At 43.4% G+C, this 20,579-nt stretch overlaps 1 protein-coding gene across 1 annotated transcript in view; it reads left to right on the top strand.

Moving 5' to 3' along the window:
- Positions 1-18,816, top strand: part of plppr5b (phospholipid phosphatase related 5b) — a gene marked incomplete at both ends in the record, with an annotated part of 47,242 nt that extends 28,426 nt beyond the window's left edge. Inside the window, 4 exons of the mRNA XM_080543913.1 lie at positions 2,135-2,385; positions 8,410-8,586; positions 13,974-14,108; positions 18,787-18,816. Of these exons, the coding sequence (XP_080400039.1) occupies positions 2,135-2,385; positions 8,410-8,586; positions 13,974-14,108; positions 18,787-18,816 (593 nt within the window). The remainder of the gene's footprint in view (positions 1-2,134; positions 2,386-8,409; positions 8,587-13,973; positions 14,109-18,786) is intronic.
- Positions 18,817-20,579: the final 1,763 nt, after the last annotated feature.

The following is a 20,579-nucleotide window of genomic DNA, read 5'->3' as shown; positions in this document are numbered from 1 at the left end:
CAGCGCTCCTGTCTTTTACGGTTTACCTCGAGTGTGATATTGCTTTTATACAACAGTTCTACAGCGCCATTTATTAGTTAACAATAATAAGTGACAACAGATTATGATTTGTTTGTTTATTTTATCATTTATTTTGGCTCCGTCAACAAAAAATAGTTCCGCAACTGGACTGTTGCCTAGTAACCTGAACACAAACATCTGCAGGCTAGCTACTTTGTATTAACGGTCATTTCGGAGTGATACATATAGTTAAAAGTCCCAGTGCTGTTATACTGTATATCAGCACTCATGGAATGCCTCTTGTCCAATCAAATTACTTGGTCGGAACTAACTGTTGTATAACCTTGTTTATACAACGGATAGATCCGGTCCATTGTCTCTATTGGTCAGTGTGCGTTCCAGCCGTGCCGATATCCATGATATACGCACGGCTAAATGGAATGTTGACCCATCTTTTCATATTACTCCGCATTTGTACATATTACCATTATTGAAGTTACATTATTACCGTTGCTTAGCAACCGATAAACAACTGTTCAGCGGATGAATACACTTACAATAAAACATAGTTCCATTAAAATACATTCATGAAAAGTTTGTCTTGTCTTTCTTCCGTGAAATATTGATAGATAAATGTGGTAACCGTTGTATAAAAGCGTTATGGAACGAGAAGCCGTGGTATATCGTGGATATCGGCACAGCTAGGGGGTGTATATATAACGGCACTCCGCTTTGCGTCGTGCCTAACCACCCCGCTAGCTGTGCCGATATCCACGATATACCACGGCTTCTCGTTCCATAACGCTTAAACAACACCCATATGGTCTGTTGCAGTTTCACTCTCTCTCTCTCCACAGGAAAGTCTTCAGTAATGAGTGTGAGGGCAGATGTTCTAGTTATTACCATCCTATAGTTATTGCTTTTCATTTGTGTAAGCAACAATTAACATCCCATTTATTTTACAATACAATGTTGAAGCTCATCCATTCACCCTCCCTTTCCCTCTCCTTCCCTCTTCCCTGTCTAATTCCCATATTATCCTATTCTATTGTTTTTATGCTCATTCAAAGCCTTTGCGGCCGCTGCACCCAAGCTTGGGAACAGCCTCCCCCTCCACGTACGGGCCGCTCAGACCCTGGAGGTTTGGAACAGCCTCCCCCTCCACGTACGGGCCACTCAGACCCTGGAGGTTTTTAAATCCCTCCTAAAAACCCACCTGTTTTCCCTGGCCTTCCCCCCCACTTTGCCATCGGTCCCTGGCTTTTATTGTTTTATTGTTTTTAGTCCCTTTTATCTTCTCTTTTTTAACTTCAACTATTTTTTAACTATCATATCTTGTATTGTATTGTGTTGCATCTTATTTAATTTCCTGCGTTTGACCTGTTCTACACCTGTGAAGCACTTTGGTTCAGCTGGTGCTGGATGTAAACGTGCTATACAAATAAAGCTGACTTGACTTGACTTGACTCATTCATGCAGACCGGTGCCTGTCTACCTCTCTCCTCTCTCTCAGGTGTGTAACACTGACCAGTGTCTACCTCTCTCCTCTCTCTCAGGTGTGTTACTGACCAGTGTCTACCTCTCTCCTCTCAGGTGTGTAACACTGACCAGTGTCTACCTCTCTCCTCTCAGGTGTGTCACTGACCAGTGTCTACCTCTCTCCTCTCTCTCAGGTGTGTAACACTGACCAGTGTCTACCTCTCTCTCTCTCTCTCAGGTGTGTTACTGACCAGTGTCTACCTCTCTCTCTCTCTCAGGTGTGTACACTGACCAGTGTCTACCTCTCTCTCTCAGGTGTGTACACTGACCAGTGTCTCTCTCTCTCCTCTCAGGTGTGTAACACTGACCAGTGTCTACCTCTCTCTCTCTCTCTCTCTCTCTCAGGTGTGTAACACTGACCAGTGTCTACCTCTCTCTCAGGTGTGTAACACTGACCAGTGTCTCCCTCTCTCTCTCTCTCAGGTGTGTAACACTGACCAGTGTCTACCTCTCTCCTCTCAGGTGTGTCACTGACCAGTGTCTCCCTCTCTCTCTCAGGTGTGTAACACTGACCAGTGTCTACCTCTCTCTCTCTCTCTCTCTCTCTCTCCTCTCAGGTGTGTACACTGACCAGTGTCTCCCTCTCTCCTCTCAGGTGTGTACACCTTTGGCCTCTTCACCACCGACATCTTCGTCAACGCCGGCCAGGTAGTGACGGGGAACCTGGCGCCTCACTTCCTGACGGTGTGTAAACCCAACTACACCGCCCTGGGCTGCCAGCAGGCCCTGCGCTACATCAGCCACCAGGAGGCCTGCACCGGCAACCAGGACGACATCCTGCGCGCCCGCAAGACCTTCCCCTCCAAAGAGGCCGCGCTCAGCGTCTACGCCGCACTCTATTTGGCGGTGAGTACAGGGCCAGAAAAGACGCCAGTTCGTGACGTTAGAATTATAAGGTTCTATCTCCATTTTTGTCAAAATTGAGTTTTGTACATAATCTGATCCATTAGGTGTTTATTAATGCCTGTGTGGTGTTATTTTTAAAATGTTGACATTTCTTAGTTAGTAATTAATGAAATACAAAGGTTCCATCTCACAAAACATAATAGAATGTAAAAACTTTGACGCTCAATATCTCTGAACTACCCTAAACGGAGATAGAACCTTATCATTCTAAGCTCACGAGTTGGGTTCAAGATTTCTCATCGGATTTTCAATTTGTGGATTTTTCAATTTCGTTCCGTCAATCACCCACACGTTCTACACAGATCAACTTCTCCCGATATTGGTTTGTTGCATTGTTTTCATGTCTGGGCTGATATGCATAAAAAGTAACGGAGCAGTTCTGCTGGAGTACACTCATCCCCTATAGTGGGAGTGACACCCCCCCCCCCTCGCTGCGTTTGAAATGCAGATGTGCAGGGAAGCGCAGCGGCAGATTTGCATTCTGTGCATCAGCTCCAGCAAGCACAACCATGAAAGCCAGATAGACATTTGCTGTAGCATTCATCAACTGCACAGCGCTAACCCCCCCATCCCCCCTCTTAAACAGTGTTGGCTTGATTTGAGGGTATTTATATTAATCTTGGCTAGGAATACCACTTTGGCCAATGCAGTCTGTTCGGTTGGCGCGTGGATTTGAGAAATAGGTTAATATGATGATGAAAAGCCCCCTCCTCCTAGCTGTCTATGCCTGTTACTTAATTTAAAGATTATCCAGTTGATTCCCTATACCCGCTCTGGAAAAGCCGACTAGTTGAATGATTTCTTGGTGAGACTGGTGAGACTACTGTAAGCACCAGGGATGTAGTATCTGTGGTACGTTTCCTTTTGTACCCTCGAGCTTTTCACACAACATATTTGAGGCTGAAGAGAACATAATACCATTGGCCACATATACCGGTACATATAAACATGTTGGTACTTGTCCTCTGCAATGACAATTAAATTGAATCTAATCTAATCTAATCTAATCTAATCTAATCTAATAATCGAATACATAAACATGGTACAGCATATGTAAGGTATACAGTACATCATGCATTCATGTTAACACCTTACCAATTTCCAATTCATTCAACATTGTTGTTGTTGTTTTCAGTGACTAAACATCAAGTCACCAGCTAGTGCCCTAAACTCTTTTTTCTTCACTGAAAACAAATTAGACAGCGGTCCCTCATGTGTGACCTCACACATCAGCCTGTGTCTAACGCGATTATTCCATTTAGCACTCAAATGCATTTTTCACTTGATTGTCTGATTTAATAAAAATAAAAAAAGTCAACGTGCTAGCTTTGGGATTATAAATGAAAAGAATCAAACAAAATCAATGTACCACCCCCGCCGATTTCTTTTTTTAACTTCAAACAAGTTGTCTCCTCTCCACTTCCCAGGTCTTTTGGGGGGATATTCTGCACGCTCAGTGGACCACTGTCGCTGATCCAGTTTGATGACTTTCAAAAGGAATCCTTACAGTTCTGTCCCTGAAGCTGACAGTCCCAGGTCGAGTTCTTTAACAATGTGGAGCTTTGAGTTTTCCACTGCTTGGCCAAAAGGGATCAGATCAGGCCCTTATGTAGGTCAGTTAGCCCGGCCATTGTGTGCTAGCGGAAGTGTGCTACAGCACCCAGGAGATGGTGATTACCCCCTGTTTATACCCTCACTGTCATTATGACAGTGCTGAGAAGGAGCTGATATCAGGATGACATGCTTGACTCTTGGACGTCATCTATAATCTCTTGTATGGAAAGATAATCATTAAATGTAATAATGAGGCAGTGTTAAGTTATAGATAGTCAATATGACTACGTAAATGTTTTCTGTCAGGCGTGACTAACCGTGGTTTGAACCCTGTTCATCTGTGTCCCATAAGACTTTAACCCACTTTGCCTAGGCATTAACACTGGCAGCTCACTCCAAAAGTGTTCAGCGCTCAAGCAATGTAACTCAGGGGTGCAAACGTGTCACCTTTCTGCTAAATGAGACGTTTTTTTACCTCAAAATAGGTCATCCATGTGAAGAGTGTAGATCTGCAAAAAAAATATTTGGGGTGGTGGGAGGGGGGTTTAAGTCTCATCCAAGTCACAGGATTCCTGTCTGCTAAACTCCGCTGCTGTTGAAATAACTTTTAGCTTCAGGCAGATCGGTACAATTCCAGACAGCGTTTAGCTTCAGGCAGCTAGATACAATTCCAGACACCCCCCCCCCCCCGTCAAAAATGATCTCCTCTAAGGTTTTCTTTCTAAGAAAGTCATTTTCTTAGTTTTCAGGCAAAAAAAACAACATTTGTCACTTTTTTGGGCCATCACCAGTTTGCACCCCTGTAAAACTGATCACAACGGATCTAAGTGTATTTCGTCCCAGCTCCTCACAAAGAACCATCAGCGACGTTACATGGTGGAACCTGGTTGACTTTTGAACACAGTTAACACATTTCAAATGTTTTAGCTAGGCAGCCTGGTGATGACATCATACGAGCTTTGTGGGTTCATCTAGATTGATGAATGAAGTTCTGCTGGCGATAAAGGACACTGTCACTCTCCTTCATCTCTGCAGATTCGATTTATGGTGTCACCCTCTTATTAAACTGACAAGCGTTGATGTAGTGACTGCATAAATGTCTAAAATTGGGACATTCAAACGGGAAATATAGGTTAGAGCTACGAACCGTCTGTGAATCGTACCGTGAGGCTATTAGGCGGCTAAAAATCCAGTTGAACCTCCGCCTTTTGATAGATAGGACAGCCTCAGAGGACGTTGTCGGAGGGATGAACCGTGGCCGTGTGCAGCGGTGTGTACGATTGATACATGTTTGACAATGCACAAAGCTACTGCCCCTGAGAATGACTGTGAGCACATAACCTTGACATTAGAAGGGAACATTTCCCCCCACAGTCCACACCACAAAGACATCACCACGGCACAGTGTAATTAAAACTCTGTGGGCCTCTGGCCTGGATAATGGGAGAGAGACCACTCCCAACGTTAAGGTTAATCTGCGGGCAGACAGTCAGCGGGGTGGATGGGAGGTGAACCACTAGCCGAGGGGGGTATTAGAATTAGAGTTTTTTTTTTTACACATCACATCACATCGGGCTAACTGTTTTAATTAAATGATTTCACCCTAGAGAAAGTTATTTCTAGTATGGTGAGGAGAGGGGGAATATCGGAGATGATAGCATTCATCATGGTTTGTTATCACCCTTGAGGAAAGCACTTTCTTGTTAAGTAGTGGTTAGTCTATGATACTATATCATATCGTTAAGCTCATCCAGTGTGAATCAATGCGGAATGAGCGTCTCTGCGCATCGTCGAGGAAAAAAGGGAAAATGTTGCGATTAAAATGATTAAAACTTATCACGCTTCATATTCCTTTCAGAAACCATAGCAGTCGATAAATCTGTCTTTTCACACTGGGGAGATGGTGCACTTTACACTTGAGGGAAACCCAAGAGGGAAAAAAACAACAAATAAAAAAACTGTGTATCTCTTTCTCCCCCCGCCAGCTAAAGAATGAAATTGGGTCAGGGTTCACGCGACCTTTGAGGCCATAAACAGAACATTCTATTGGCGTGTGGGGGGATAAAAACCACAGCGATGTGCACTTGGACTAGAAGGTTTGCTCTAATGAAAAACACAATTAGGCCCTCAATGCTTGTCTGCCGTGGTGACATTTTGTTATAAACTATGTGCCTACAGATGACACCAACAAGGGGGAAAAACAAAAATCTAAATTATTTTCCCTCTCTCCCTCACCCATTTAGACACCTTCTCAGGGCCCTGTTGAAAGGATTTCCAATTAAATCACCCCCGCTTACCCTGTAACGGTGACGCTGATGCATTTAAGGCTCTTTCGGGCCGATTCGTTCACTTTTTTCTCTCTCTGGTGTTACGGCTGAATTATTTAAGAGTGGAAGTGGAATGACAGATCTCGTCTACCTCCGTGTCCCAGCTGGCCGAGTCGAGGAAGCTCCGAGCGCTTTCTCTCTCTGCTCGACTCAGGCTTCCTGATTTAGCACTGAGGGCAATGCAGCTGTGGACACTCTCTCTCTGTCTCTCTGCGCTCTCTATCTTCTTCTCTATCTCATCTATCTTTCCTCTTCCCCCTCCCACCCTCCTTCTCTCTCTGTCGGGTCACACAGAGCACAGCCACTTACGTCTCTAACACACAGTGGGAGAACATGAGATGATAACTAAAGCCTTTGAATAGAGACTTAGCGGTATCACAATGAGTACAGTTTGAATAGAGCACGTGTTGATGACGGGTGGATCTGAATCAGTGTGGTATTGGAATCAGACGGGTTTGACCTTGGAACAATATCATGCACGGTCTGCCCGCTATCTCCGATGTGACACCAGTGCTTGTTTCCCCTGGGTACAATGAAACTGAAGTCATGATTCAACTGGATGCACACACTATAGATGAAGCCACTATTATAATAATAATCAGGGGTGCACATAACTGGTGCGTCGCCAAAATGCATGCTGCGCGGCAGATCAGCCGCATGAAGGCGCTTTTGCGCACCAACAGCTGGGTCCAAGAAGCAAGCCCCACCAAGTAAGTAACTATTTGCCGTCCCCTCAGCCGAAGGCCCGACGAGTAATCCATCACAACAGTCGACCGACGACGACCACGGCGACTCCCCTCACAAAAACATTCAGAAAGTATCGTAACTCGTACTTTCATTCCGCGTATCGCGTATCGCGTATTGCACGGTTATCACGCCGACACGTGAAAATTCAGTCCCGAACGACTCGTCGCTAAAAGGAAAAACAACACCAAGGGACTTCACGTTTCTTTTCTCTGAAGCTTTCAAACGTTCAGACGTTTGTTTTACAGCTTCATTATCGCACATAGACCCCTGAACCAGGGAATATGGTTGGGAATTCTATTAGAAAAAAGAAAAAAAAAGACTTTGTTGAACAATCAAAATAATGAGCTATTTAAAGTGATAGCCTACAACATCCTCTACCATGGTTGAAATTGAGGACAGTGATAATTTAAAGCAGTCAAGAGAGCAGTGATGATGACGATTAAGCTTGTAGCATAAATAAATGCTTAGGCTGTAACTTTTTGTTGAAAAGTTGATTTCAGTGTTTACAGAACAGAGCAGTGCTTAAAGAGATGTCCGTTTATTTCAGTGTGTTTAAAGAACAGACATTCAGTTAGTGCTTAAAGAGATGTCAGTTGATTTCATTGTGTTTAAAGGAGTCTGACAGACTTTCATGCTTAAAGAGCAGTCATTTGATTTTGCATTTGTTTATTTTGTTTTGCACACAATCATTTGTTCGTTCATCTTTATTTATGAATAAATGTCGTTTTGCTAATATAAGTTATCCATGTATCCCTTTTTCATCCATCCTGTGGGACGGGTCGTGACTCGCGAGCTCGGGGAGCACCAAGCAGCATCCCTAGGTGCTCCTCTGAGCACTGGCCCCAAAAAGTTATGTGCACACCTGATAATAATCATAATAATACATTAGACTTATATAGCGCTTTTCTAGACACTCAACGACGCTTTACAAACTGAAAAGATCGAGTAGTAATAGTAAAAAGAAACCAAAAAGAAATAAAAGAAAGTATAAGGTTCTAGTTAATTTTTAGATTACTAAGTGTCTTTGTAGGACAATCTACTCTGTATACTGCAATTACACCTAGATTTCGGACAGAGATGCGGCGAACAAGCAACGCCAGCGTCCTCTCTCAACCGGCATTTTTTGGAAAAGCTCAAATTTGTACCAAGGTTTTATGAAAGTCCTCGGTTCTAGTTTCTAGATGACTAAATCGAAATCTAAGTGTCTTTGTAGGACAATCAACTCTGTATACTGCAATTACACCTAGATTTCGGGCGGAGAAGCGGCGAACAAGCAACTAGTGTACAGGCGATAGCAATGTCATTCCATGTTTTGTCCTCTATCTCTCCCCTGCAGATGTACATCACGTGCACGGTGAGAGCCAAAGGGACACGGCTAGCCAAGCCGGTGCTGTCTCTGGGCTTGATGTGTCTGGCCTTCCTCACAGGCCTCAACAGAGTGGCGGAATACAGGAACCACTGGTCTGACGTCCTGGCGGGCTTCATCATAGGCGTGGCCATCGCTACCTTTCTGGTAAGAACTTGTAGAACTCCACACACACACAAATGTGATGCAGTACAGCGGAAAGAGAGGGGGAGGGAATGGCGTCCGACACACACGGACACACAGACACACACATACACACACATACACACACATACACTGCATGTATGTACATGTGCTTACCACACACGGACACACACACACACACACACAGACACACACACACACACACACACACAGACACACACACACACACACACACACACACACACACATAACATCTTAAGTACCTCTAGAGTCTAATGGACACTTTTACTTGAAGACATTTTTTACGAACTTCCAGCAAAGTCAAAACATGAAGAACCGTGTGTATATATATATATATATATATATATATATATATATATATATATATATATATATCTGCCATATATCATACCTCCACTATGATTGAAAATTAAGTAGTGTCTAGTTGTGGAATAATTTTTAAAATGTTTTATTCTACCTTTATTTAACCAGGTGAATACTCATTGAGATTTAAAATGTATTTAACAAGAGAGACCTGGCCAAGAGAGCAGCATATAAAAAACAGATAGGCTACATTTAAGTTTCAGACATACAGTATAAAACATTGAACATAAGGCAGTATCAGGAATGCGTAGGTGGCTGCGTTAAGTACAGAGACACTCTGTAGTACTTTCCCATTCATGGTCCCTCAAGATTCCACTAAAGGCATCGTATAAGATCAGTTTTTCCAGGTTTAAATCTTTCTGGAGGGTGTTCCAGGCAGAGAACATATAATATTTAGCAGTAGCGATATTCAGAGTCTGAGGCAGTTCTTATGCGCTCTGCCTTGCTGTTTGCGCGATGCAGGACAGCTGTGAAAGGAGACTGACCAGGCAATGTTCAGGCTTCCGTTCACACTTACCGCGGTATTCCACGGTATTCCATGGAATTATACATGGTCTGGACCAGGGTAATTATACATGGTCTGGACCAGGGTAATTATACATGATCTGGACCAGGGTAATTATACATGGTCTGGACCAGGGTAAATTGGATTTCCCTGGTCAGTCGCGTTCAGACATACGCCGACCCTGGAAATTGCATGGAATCTACTGGGAAGGCTTGTATGAGTGAAAGGGGCTCAAGGTTTCTCTTCCTTAGCCAACGTTCATGATGGCTATAAGCACAAACCCACCACAGCTCGCCCTTTAGGTGCCTGAATGTTTGTTACAGTACTTAGTAACTTTCCCAACATAATGTCCACAAAGACTTGACCTGTCGATTTTTTTCTCGAAGGTAATAGTTAATAGTTAACTGTTCCTATGTTTGCTGTTTCATTCAATGTGAATCCAGTGGAATTCAGATAATAGGTGGTACATTCCATTCTCCCTTTACTGTATGTAGTGTACACACGCACACACACACACACACACAGACACACACACACCTCTTATCCTGTGCTGTCAGGTGCCAGACTAATTCTCTGTGACCAACCTCCAAACTGGCAGTGGCCCCGTTCGTTCAGTTCCTCTCCTCCTCTCCTACACCTTCTCCCTGGCCAAGAGCCCTCATCCTATCCTCATCCTGTCCTCATCCTGTGCATCCTAAGTGCCTTTCCCCTGGGGCCTGATCCACTGGAGCCCCTACAAAGCCAATTGTATGCTGTGAAGTGCAGATCTGCATGGAGATGGATCCTTTCATTCCCCCCCCACCCCCCACCCCCCTCCCTCACTCACAGGGATCCACCGTCGGCAGAAAAGCAAAGCTGTGCACTAACAGGAGTAGCTTAACTCAGAAATATGTCGGTGCTGATAAACAATTGTTCTTTCGAAAACAGTTCTCCACACATTTATGCACAGGCACACACACACACACACACACACACACACACACACACACACACACACACACACACACACACACACACACACAAATACAGTGTTCTCCTTCTGACTGGGCCGAGGATCTGTTTCTGTAGCCCAGTGGAGGGTGGAATCCTTTCTCTGGGGGTTCCCAGGTGTCTGGATCAGACTTGGGACCCAGACCACGCCAACATGTGGATGTTAGCTCCTGCCCCATCGTGACGTTAGAATTAGAAGGTTCTATCTCAATTTTTGTCAAAATTTAGTTTTTTTTACATAATCTGATCCATTAGGTGTTTATTAATGCCTGTGTGGTGTTATTTTTCGAAATGTTGACATTTTTGAGTTCGTAATTCATAAAACACAAAGGTTCCATCTCACAAAACATAATGGAATGTAAAAACGTTGACGCTCAATATCTCTGAACTGCCCTAAACGGAGATAGAACCTTAGAATTCTAAGCTCACGCCATGCCTGTCCCCTCTGAATGAACTCTATCCTGTTCCAGTCTCAGGCCCCAGTTTGTACGCTCCTTATATGATTTGTATGTTTACGAGTAGATGTATGTTTGCTGTTATTATGCTCACATGCGCCGGTGAACCTCGCCAGTTACTACACGCCTATTACAGTCAGACAAGGGAGGTTGGAATAACAGCCTATCTGTGTCTCCATTATTCCTTACCTCTCTTATACATCCCCTTTACGTACATTACGTTCCATTTACACCTACATTTTACATGTCGTCCCTGAACTTTGCTGTATATACATTGGCATTCTTACGTCTACTTTTATGTTAGCGTGTTTGGTTTGTGCAGGGGTGCTTCCACTAACACTGCCCCTGCTGCATGGCACACGTGCGAGTGCGTGACAGTGACAGCCATCATCCCTGCACTCAGATAAGGCATGTTGGCGGATGAAAGAAAGGGATCCCGCAGAGATAACATCAAACTGCCTCCGCTGTGGCGTCTTTCTCTCTTTCTCTCTCTCTCTCTCTCTCTCTCTCTCTCTCTCTCTCTCTCTCTCTCTCTCTCTCTCTCTCTCTCTCTCTCTCTCTCTCTCTCTCCTTCTTTCCCTCCCTCGTTCCCTCTCTCTCTCTTTCCATCATTGGGGACGGTAGATAGAAGGCAGTGGGCTGCTGTGTCCCAGGGTGGCTGGGTTAGAAGGTTGGGTTGTTCACTCTGTAGAGAAAGCTCCGTTATAGCTGGCTCAATGTGATGGCTGGAGTGCCATTAGTGTGCCGCAGTCTGCCCAAAAAATACCAGCATATTTCAATGGATCAAACATGGGGAGTGCTGAACACATTAGCTCCAACTGCTTACATTTCCAATGGTTGTTGGAAAAGAGGGACTTCATACTGTATGAATAGTACCTTTCTTGAATAAAATCCTTTATTTTTCCTAACCGCGTGATCTATCCAGGGAAAAGGCCCTACTTAATATCTCAATGGGCCTACCTAAGTGAAGTGCATCCTTACATTAGCATTACATTTCCATTTAAACTTCAATTTAAAGAAGATGTTTCATTTGCATTTTACATTTTTGGCATTTAGCAGACGCCTTATTCCAAAGCGACTTACAATCGATACATTTGACTAAGCAAGTGAATCATCAATCCACCAGTCGTATCAGGAAGAGTAATCTAGCTCAGGCCCGGGGACATTGGCAGTCACAGTGATTTTTTTTTTTAAATAGACATTGGAGAACAGAGATGGAGACAGTACAGGGGGGGCAGTAGAAGCCATATGGGACACAGTAAAGGGGAAAGCGGGTGTCTCAGGAGACGCAGTGCTGGGGGGTAGGGGATGTCTCAGGAGGAGCAGTTAAGGTGCAACCTGAAGAGATGGGTCTTCAGTCTCCGACGGAAGATGGGTAGTGACTCTGCAGTTCTGACAGCCGTGGGGAGCTCATTCCACCAGCGGGGAGCCAGTGTAGTGAAGAGACGTGATCGGGCGATCTTCTCTAGATTATTTGATGAATTGACGTTGATGAGCATAATCATCAGTCACAGATTTGTATTGTTCAAATTATAACACCCTCTTGCACAGGGCCAGATAATGTATTGCGAACAATAAGCTTAGTGTTAGGGCTCTTAAATTGCTTTTGAATGGTGTGTTGCATAAGGGAATGATTTCACTGATTAAATTCGCTGTCGACACAACAGTGATTGGCCTGATCACTGATCGAAGGGACGGCCTACAGGAGAGAAGTCGACTGCCTGTCTCAGTACAGCCAGGGGAACAACCTCTCTCTCAACACCCGACGAGACCAAGGAGCTGGAGGTGGAGTTCCGGAGGAAAGGTCGGGAACAGGACCCCATCACCATCAATGGGTCCCCGCCATAGAGAGGGTCAGCCGCTTTAAGAGCCTTCAGCGTGGCAGCTCCCACCCTCTGGAACTCTCTCCCCATAGCGATCCGCAACACCCCCCACCCTGGACTCCTTCAAACTAGCCCTCAAAACACATCTCTTCTGCAAGGCCTTTGGCCCCTAGTCATTGTTTCAGTTTTTGTTTTGTTTGTTTTCTGTTTTGTCTGTCCGTTTCATTCCCTTGTAAAGCGTCCGTGGGTTTTTGAAAGGCGCTATATAAATGAAAGCTATTATTAAGTTCCTCGGCGTCCACATCTCTGACGACCTCACCTGGGACGAGCAGACCAAACAGGTGGTGAAAAAGGCACAAACCGAGAGGATTCTGAGTGGGTGCATCACCGCATGGCACGCCAACTGCACTGCCCACAACCGCAAAGCGCTACAGAGGGTGGTGCGGACAGCCGGGCGCATCAGTAGATGTGAGCTTCCCTCCATCCAGGATCTATACAACAATCCGGCTCATAAATAAGCCTACTGTAGACAATTGACTATCATCCCCCAAGCACACCCGACGTAATATGGACTACCTAAACCTGAAGCTCACAACCACTTTACTACTTGAACTATCGATTTGATTTCCTATGTGTACTGCACTACAACTTGAAACTTGAAACACTTGCAGAAATCGAAGAGAAAACGCTAGCTAGCAAGCTCCTAATACACAACAACAAAGAGCTCAAATATGTATTATGTTCTCTCTTTTTACCGCGGGGCGGTGGGATGCAGTGTAGCGGAAAGACAGAGCAAGGGAATGTCATCCACAAACACACACATCCACACACACACACGCACACACACGCGCACACACAAATACTGCTCTGTTAACTCCAACTGGAGATGGATCTTCTCATTTCGAACCTCAAAGCCGAGTTTTGCCCCTTGGAGTCATCTATATATCACACACACACACCCAGAAGCTCACACCCACATACAGTACACATATCAGACACGAGTGCACTCACACACCAACACATCCAACAGACACACAGCTACAGCTACTTTCTTCTACCGTGACGAGCCAGAATTCCAGATGATGGAATGTCACATAAAGTATCCGATGCTATTTAAGAGTGTGGAATGGGGGATGCTAAGCAGGGATCTGTGTGTGAGAGCCAATTTATTCAGCTGTGTACAGTACATCCTCCTGATTCCCCCTGACACCCCCCCCCCCTGCTGTGTTGTAGGTGGTGTGTGTGGTGCACAACTTCAAAGGCAAGCTTCTGCTGAGTGAAGACTCCCTCCAGGACAACCTGGCGAACGCTCCCATGATGAACATGCCCAGAGTGGAGAGCCCTCTGGAAAAATACATCGCCTCACAGGTAGGCCTTACTCTACTGTATACTGCTCTATGTTAGGACAAATCCGCAGGACTGCTTTACTATCAGAACAGATGCTAGCCAATGTGTCCCGCTGTGAAAGATTTCACAGCGCTTAGTGTCGTAACATATTATAATGAGCTAGCGTCATCACATTTGAGCTCTGTGGAGTGGTTGAATCTTTTTTTTTTTGTGTGTAGCTTAATCTTAAACGTCGTATTAATTATTATTAATATATCATCATATTTGTACACCCTAAACTCCTGTAGCAGACAGACTCTGACGACGAGGCGCAGTGGTCCTTCAAGGAGCGCATTCTGGGGTTCTTTCGCTGGATCAGGAGCCTCTGGCCCTTCGAGAACACAAGGCAATAAACGTATGCACCTGTGTGAGGCCTCTGAGTCTGCCAAGTCTCTGGACCTACACTAACTGATTGGCCATCTGGCCCCCAAGCCAAACTGACAAACATGGTCAAACTTAGATGTCAATTCAACCAAGATGGATATGAGGATAATCTAATATTAAGAGTATATTTCAGTGTCCAGAGTATTTGGCACTCATGGTTGAAGTGCTTCTTTTCTTCTCTTCTCTCTTTCCTTTTTTTTTACTTCTACCTCTATACAATCTTTGATCAGTGTGTTATAATATATTTACCCTCTTGTTTAGTTTTTTTAAAAGTGTTTATAGAGCAGACCAAGCACTTCTCAAAATTAACACCTGTGAAAGTCGAACCGAAAACACTATTTATTGAGTGTTGATTGAATTCACAACTGACACTGAGCTCATTAGTGTGTCACAAAGCGTGAGTTTAGAATTATACGGTTCCATCTCCGTTTAGGGTAGTTCAGAGATATTGAGCGTCAACGTTTTTACATTCCATTATGATTTGTGAGATGGAACCTTTGTATTTTATGAATTACTAACTCAAAAATGTCAACATTTGGATCAGAGTTATGTAAAAAAACTCAATTTTGACAAAAAATGGAGATAGAACCTTATAATTCTAAGGTCACAAAAGGCCAAGGACATCTCATCGGCAAAAACGCCTTCAGTGGAAAATTGCCTGTTCGAAAAATACCCTGAAGACATCTGAAAAGGCACATTGCACACATTCTAAAACAGAAACCTTTTTGGCAATCATCTGTCATATCTTTGCTCTGACTATCCTTAGAGCCATACGGTACCAATCTGATTTGAACACACATCATGTGACTACAGCCAAGCTGAACTGAGCTGAGGAGGTACTAGTCAAAAACCAATTACTCGCTAAGTGTTATCCCTCAACTATAAGCAAACAAAACAAGTAAATCATTTAATCTTCCGTTTCTGTGCGGATTTACTTCATGGAAGATTGAATAGTTTACTTGTTCGCCTATTGAAACCAAAATCACACTTTGGCGATCTGATTTGGGTTTATTGCTCGCTCTATTGAAATGCATGGAAAATCTGTGTGTGATATTTTCTCCAATAAAAATGCTAATGTTCTCTTTTCAAGCTTTGTGTTTCAAGGAACTGACAGATTTGGACCTTTTCAGATTTGTCTTTTTGCTTCACACAGCTCTTAAGCACCAAGACGAGTGCTAATGTAGAGTCTGTGTGTGTGTGTGTGTGTGTGTGTGTGTGTGTGTGTGTGTGTGTGTGTGTGTGTGTGTGCACGCTCAGGAGGAATGGAGACTGAACATGCATCTGTTTTACGGGTGATAATACTGATATAGATAGGATACAGTTGAAGTTGAAAGTTTACACTTAGGTTGAAGTTATTCAAACTAATTGTGTAACCACTCCACAGATTTCATGCCATAGTTTTGGCAGGTCTGTCATCTACATGTGCATGATACAATTTGCAGTCAGAAGTTTACATACTACACTAACATGACTGTGCCTTTAAACAGCTTGGAAAGTTCCAGCAAATGATGTCATAGCTTTAGAAGCTATTTGACATAATTTGAGTCAATTGGAGGGGTACTGTCATGTCAAATAGTGTCCGCCTGCCAGAATGTGTCCGGAGTCATATCTTTTGAATGCGGGCCGGTGCCTTGTATAGTAGCTTGCCGCTATTGGTGTGTGAACGTGTGTGTGAATGGGTGAATGAGAGGCCATTGTAAAGCGCTTTGGAATAAGGCGCTATATAAGTGCAGTCCATTTACCATTTTACCATTTAGGATTAAATGTCAAGAATTGTGTATTTGGCTAAGACGTAAACTTCTGACTTCAACTGTATACACTGAACACAAATATAAACGCAACACCTTTGTTTTTGCCTAAAATTTTCATGAGTTGAAATCAAAGATCTAAGACTTTTTCTATGTACACAAAAGGCCTATTTCTCAAAAAACAAAATCACAAATGTGTTTAAATCGGTGTTAGTGAGCACTTCTTCTTTGCCGAGATAATCCATCCACCTGACAGGTGTGGCATATCCAGATGCTGATTAAGACAGCATGATTATTGTACAGATGTGCCTTAGGCTGGTCACAATAAAAAGCCACTCTAAAATGTGCAGTTTTATCTTGAAAAGAGACATTTATTAGATCTTTGATTTAAAAAATTGGAGCAAAAACAAAAGTGTTGCGTTTATATTTTTGTTCAGTGTATATGTATATATCACTGTGTGGTTTTAACCTCCATGTTCAGAATAGTACATTTTGATGAAAGGCAACTAAATTGCAAAGTGTGAAATATTTAAGAGAGGAAATAGGAAAAGTCATGTTTCAGATTCCATTCCAATGAGTTGTGTGGAAGTCTGAGCTTCTCATTGAAGTACCATCCCTCCGCCCGTGAGCCACTCTCTTATTGTGGCAGGCTCCATTGTGGCAGCCAATCACAGTCATATTGACCTCTGGGTCTCTCCATAGCACCATTCATAACTGTCGAAAGGCAAACATTATGTTCTACTAATGCGTGGGCGTGTACTCGATGTACATGAGAACTTTCAGCACCAGCAGGGTCCAACTGGTGTGGTGAAGGACAGAGCACTTGTAAACAACTCATTCCCCCAGATACAAGTGTCACTGTCTATGGAGCAGTGAATGTTCCTTGACACTTTAACAGCACTATTCTACCATACCACACTAGTCTAGACTGGGGACTGCCATGATGCCCCCACCCATCTCTCTTACTCAGCAATGGCACAAATGACTGACTGCATCTCCGTCTGACAAGGCCTCGTTTGGTTTCAGATCTGGGGAGCGGACAGGGCTTATATGGCAGTCGAGCCAGATTATCAAGGTTGCTTATAGCTACAGCAAGCGACCCACCCCCATCCCCTGCTCTGCATGGCTACCCCCCCCCCCCACACACACACACACACACACACACCTTACCCCAGGTTAGGATGGATTCACATTACAGTTTTTTAAGTCGCAGTGTTCAATACTGAAGTCACATTGTCAAAACTCTTCGTACAGTCAGCGAAACAGAAGTCCATGTGGACCAAACTGTGACTCATTTTTACATTGCTGCTTTCACATTCTCCAGAATCCATGAACTCTTCCCTCATTCAAACTCCAACACCTGCAAAACACTATGTATTTGCAACACGTTTCCGATGTTAACATGTTAACACACTGTGTTCAAAACTGTGAAGAACACGTGAATTGAACTGTGAATTTTTGCAGTAATCATATTGAAATGTCTAGGAAATACTAGCAGAATATATACAATGAAACTAGATGCATTGCCAGGGAAGACATTAGATGTGACCAGAGGGTGGACCAGAACCCTCAGGAGTGTGAATTTTTTTGGGTGATTGTTATTGTATTGTAGCCCTGGAATTTCTGGGGGGGGTTTGGTGTGAACTTTTCATTTTCCACAAGTAAATATAGTGTCCTTTGAAGTAAATCGTAAATCGAAGCGTAACTTACTTTCTGCAAAGATACTGAAAAAAACAAAATACACTTAAGGATATAAGCAAATTGTGGCGTTTCTGATTCATTATTGTTGCCTAATACTTTACAGTTGTACAGTCAACTATTCTGTCTATAAATCAAACCATTCTTATAATGAAATATTAATTCTTGTGAAAATCGTTCAAACTATGTAATGCTCCCTGTTGTTAGTGTTTTGTAGGTCAGAGTGTTATGAATGACTGTGTATGCTTTCTGAGTGAACATTGTTTCGAGTGTATGGTTGAACAAGCTTCTTTTGAGACATGTATGACGTGTTTGGCCTAGATGCATGTTAGTAATGTGTTAGATGCATGAAGAGTTTTGACAATGTGACTTCCGTTTTGAACACTGCATCTTAGCAATCCCCCCCCAAAAAAGTAATCTCCTAGAGGCATGTTTTGCCACATTTGAAAAGCATATGACTGCCTCTGCTAAGACACACTCAAATGCCCCCCCCCCCCATTCTTATTTACCAAACCTGTTCTTATTAAGGCGGCCTGATGAGAAGTCGCCGCTCGTAGGCATTCAACATCCCCGGCTGCTGATAAAAGCAGAATCATTTCCTATCATAGTGCATTAACATTTCACGAAGATAGGAGCTAAACTGACATGTTGTTGCCTGTACTGTATCTGCATGAAGGGTAAACATGCTCTTTTTCATCTAGCCTGTCGAAAGTAGTTAACTCCAGCTGCTTAATGATGAAACTCCCCATTTCCAAAAAGCTTTAGCCTATTTCTTCTGAACATTTTTGACTAACATTGCTGCCATGTCTTGTTTGTTTTTCTTCTTGTAGAATCATATCGCCTTCGCTGAAGTCACATGACCTAGAATCGGCCGTTTGGCAGACTCATTGGACATCCACGCTCTTTACCGTCCAAACAACATAGCTGGGGTGCAATGCTGAGTCATCTGTGTCTATATCTGGTCTATGTCGTTGTCGTCTTTTTGGTCCTTGTGTCCTTTGCTGCAGCTCTTAAAAAACAAAAGGGAACTACTTGGTAGCTTGATGGGTCTGTGTTGGTTTGTTCATCAGATGATGTACAGTTTGGAAAATAAGTATTCAACACTTCAAAAAACTATAATTCAACATATTTCTGTTGCAGCTATTCACATGAAATGTAGACCCGACATTGGTATTAACTCAATAAAACTACAGAGCTAATTCCAGTCCATCAAAATGTTATGTGCAATAAAGGGGAATGATGACACAGGAAAGAAGTATTGAAGATGCCTTTGTTTCCAATGACAGCTTCGAGACACTGTACGAAAAATCTAATCTCTCACAGTGATCAGGTGGGATTCTGGTCCATTCTTTAACACAGACAGTCTTTAAATCGTAAAGATTCCAGGGGCCCGCTGGCGAATCTTGATCTTCAGTTCCTTCCACATCTATTGGATTTCAGTCTGGCGATTGACTAGGCCTGTCCAACACCTTTATTTTCTTCCTCTTGAACCAATCCACAGTCTCCTGTGCAGTTTGTTTTGGAGCGTTGTCCTGCTTGAAGATCCACCCGGGTCTCATTCTCTTCATCCTGGTGGATGGCAAAGAATTCGCAAGAATTTCCCAGTACATGGCTCCATTCATCTTCCATTCGATAATTTGGATTCCACCAGTATCACGTGAAGAGAAACAGTCCCGTACCATGATACTTCACTGTATGTATGGTATTTTAGGATCATATGCAGAGCCTTTTCATCTCCAAACATGACGCCTCATATTGTTGCCGTAACATTTTGGTCTCATCTGACCAGGCGATATTCTCCCTACAGGCTTCTCCAAATGTTCTGTAGCAAACTTCAACAAGCCTTTCCTTCAGTAACGGGGGCTTCTGGGGTGGTCTCAAATGGAGACTGTGATGGTGGAGTGCATTGCCTATTGTTTTTGTTGTTGTTGTAACAACTACCCGCTGCTTCCAGGTCTTTCTGGAGCTCTGCTGTGGTCCTTGGCTCTTGGGCTACTCTTCTGACTAACTTTCTGAAATCTTGTGAGGAACTCCTGTGTGTGGCTGGCTGATGGTCGAGTGATGTTCCTTCCACTTGCAGATAATGGCCCCAATGCTTCTTATAGGAATATTCAGGAGTTGAGTAATCCGTTGGTAACCAGTGCCATTACTATTCTGCTCAAACTATCTTGTTGCAAAGGTCTTGGGGGAGCTCTTTGCCTCTACCCATCACGAGATGTTTCTTGCAGGAAAACTTGGGGACAAAAGTTGACAAAAAAAAGTGAATGATTTGTTTCGTTGCATTCAGAGGTGGGAAACCCATTTTCAAAGAGTGGAAGTACTTACCCACCGACATGCACTAACCCCGCTGATTCTGATTAGCACAGGGAGGACTCATTAGTGACATAAGCTATGTCATTCCACTTGATTGCACATACCTTTTTATGGATTGGAATGTAAAACGTTTTTAGCTGTGTAGTTTTATTGAGTTAATACCAATGTCTGGTCTACATTTCATGTGAATAGGTGCAACGGAAATATATTGAATTAAAACATTGTTGATGTGTTAATACTTCTATCCCCCACTGTATTTTACTAATTATCTCTCAAGTTAAGTTCATAACAAGACTAGCCGTAACCACAC

Source organism: Nansenia antarctica (genome assembly GCF_963989245.1).
Source record: "Nansenia antarctica genome assembly, chromosome: 13".
In the NCBI taxonomy this organism is placed as follows: domain Eukaryota; kingdom Metazoa; phylum Chordata; class Actinopteri; order Argentiniformes; family Microstomatidae; genus Nansenia; species Nansenia antarctica.
The sequence above is the reverse complement of the archived record's forward strand: the minus strand, read 5'-3'. Positions and strand labels throughout refer to the sequence as shown.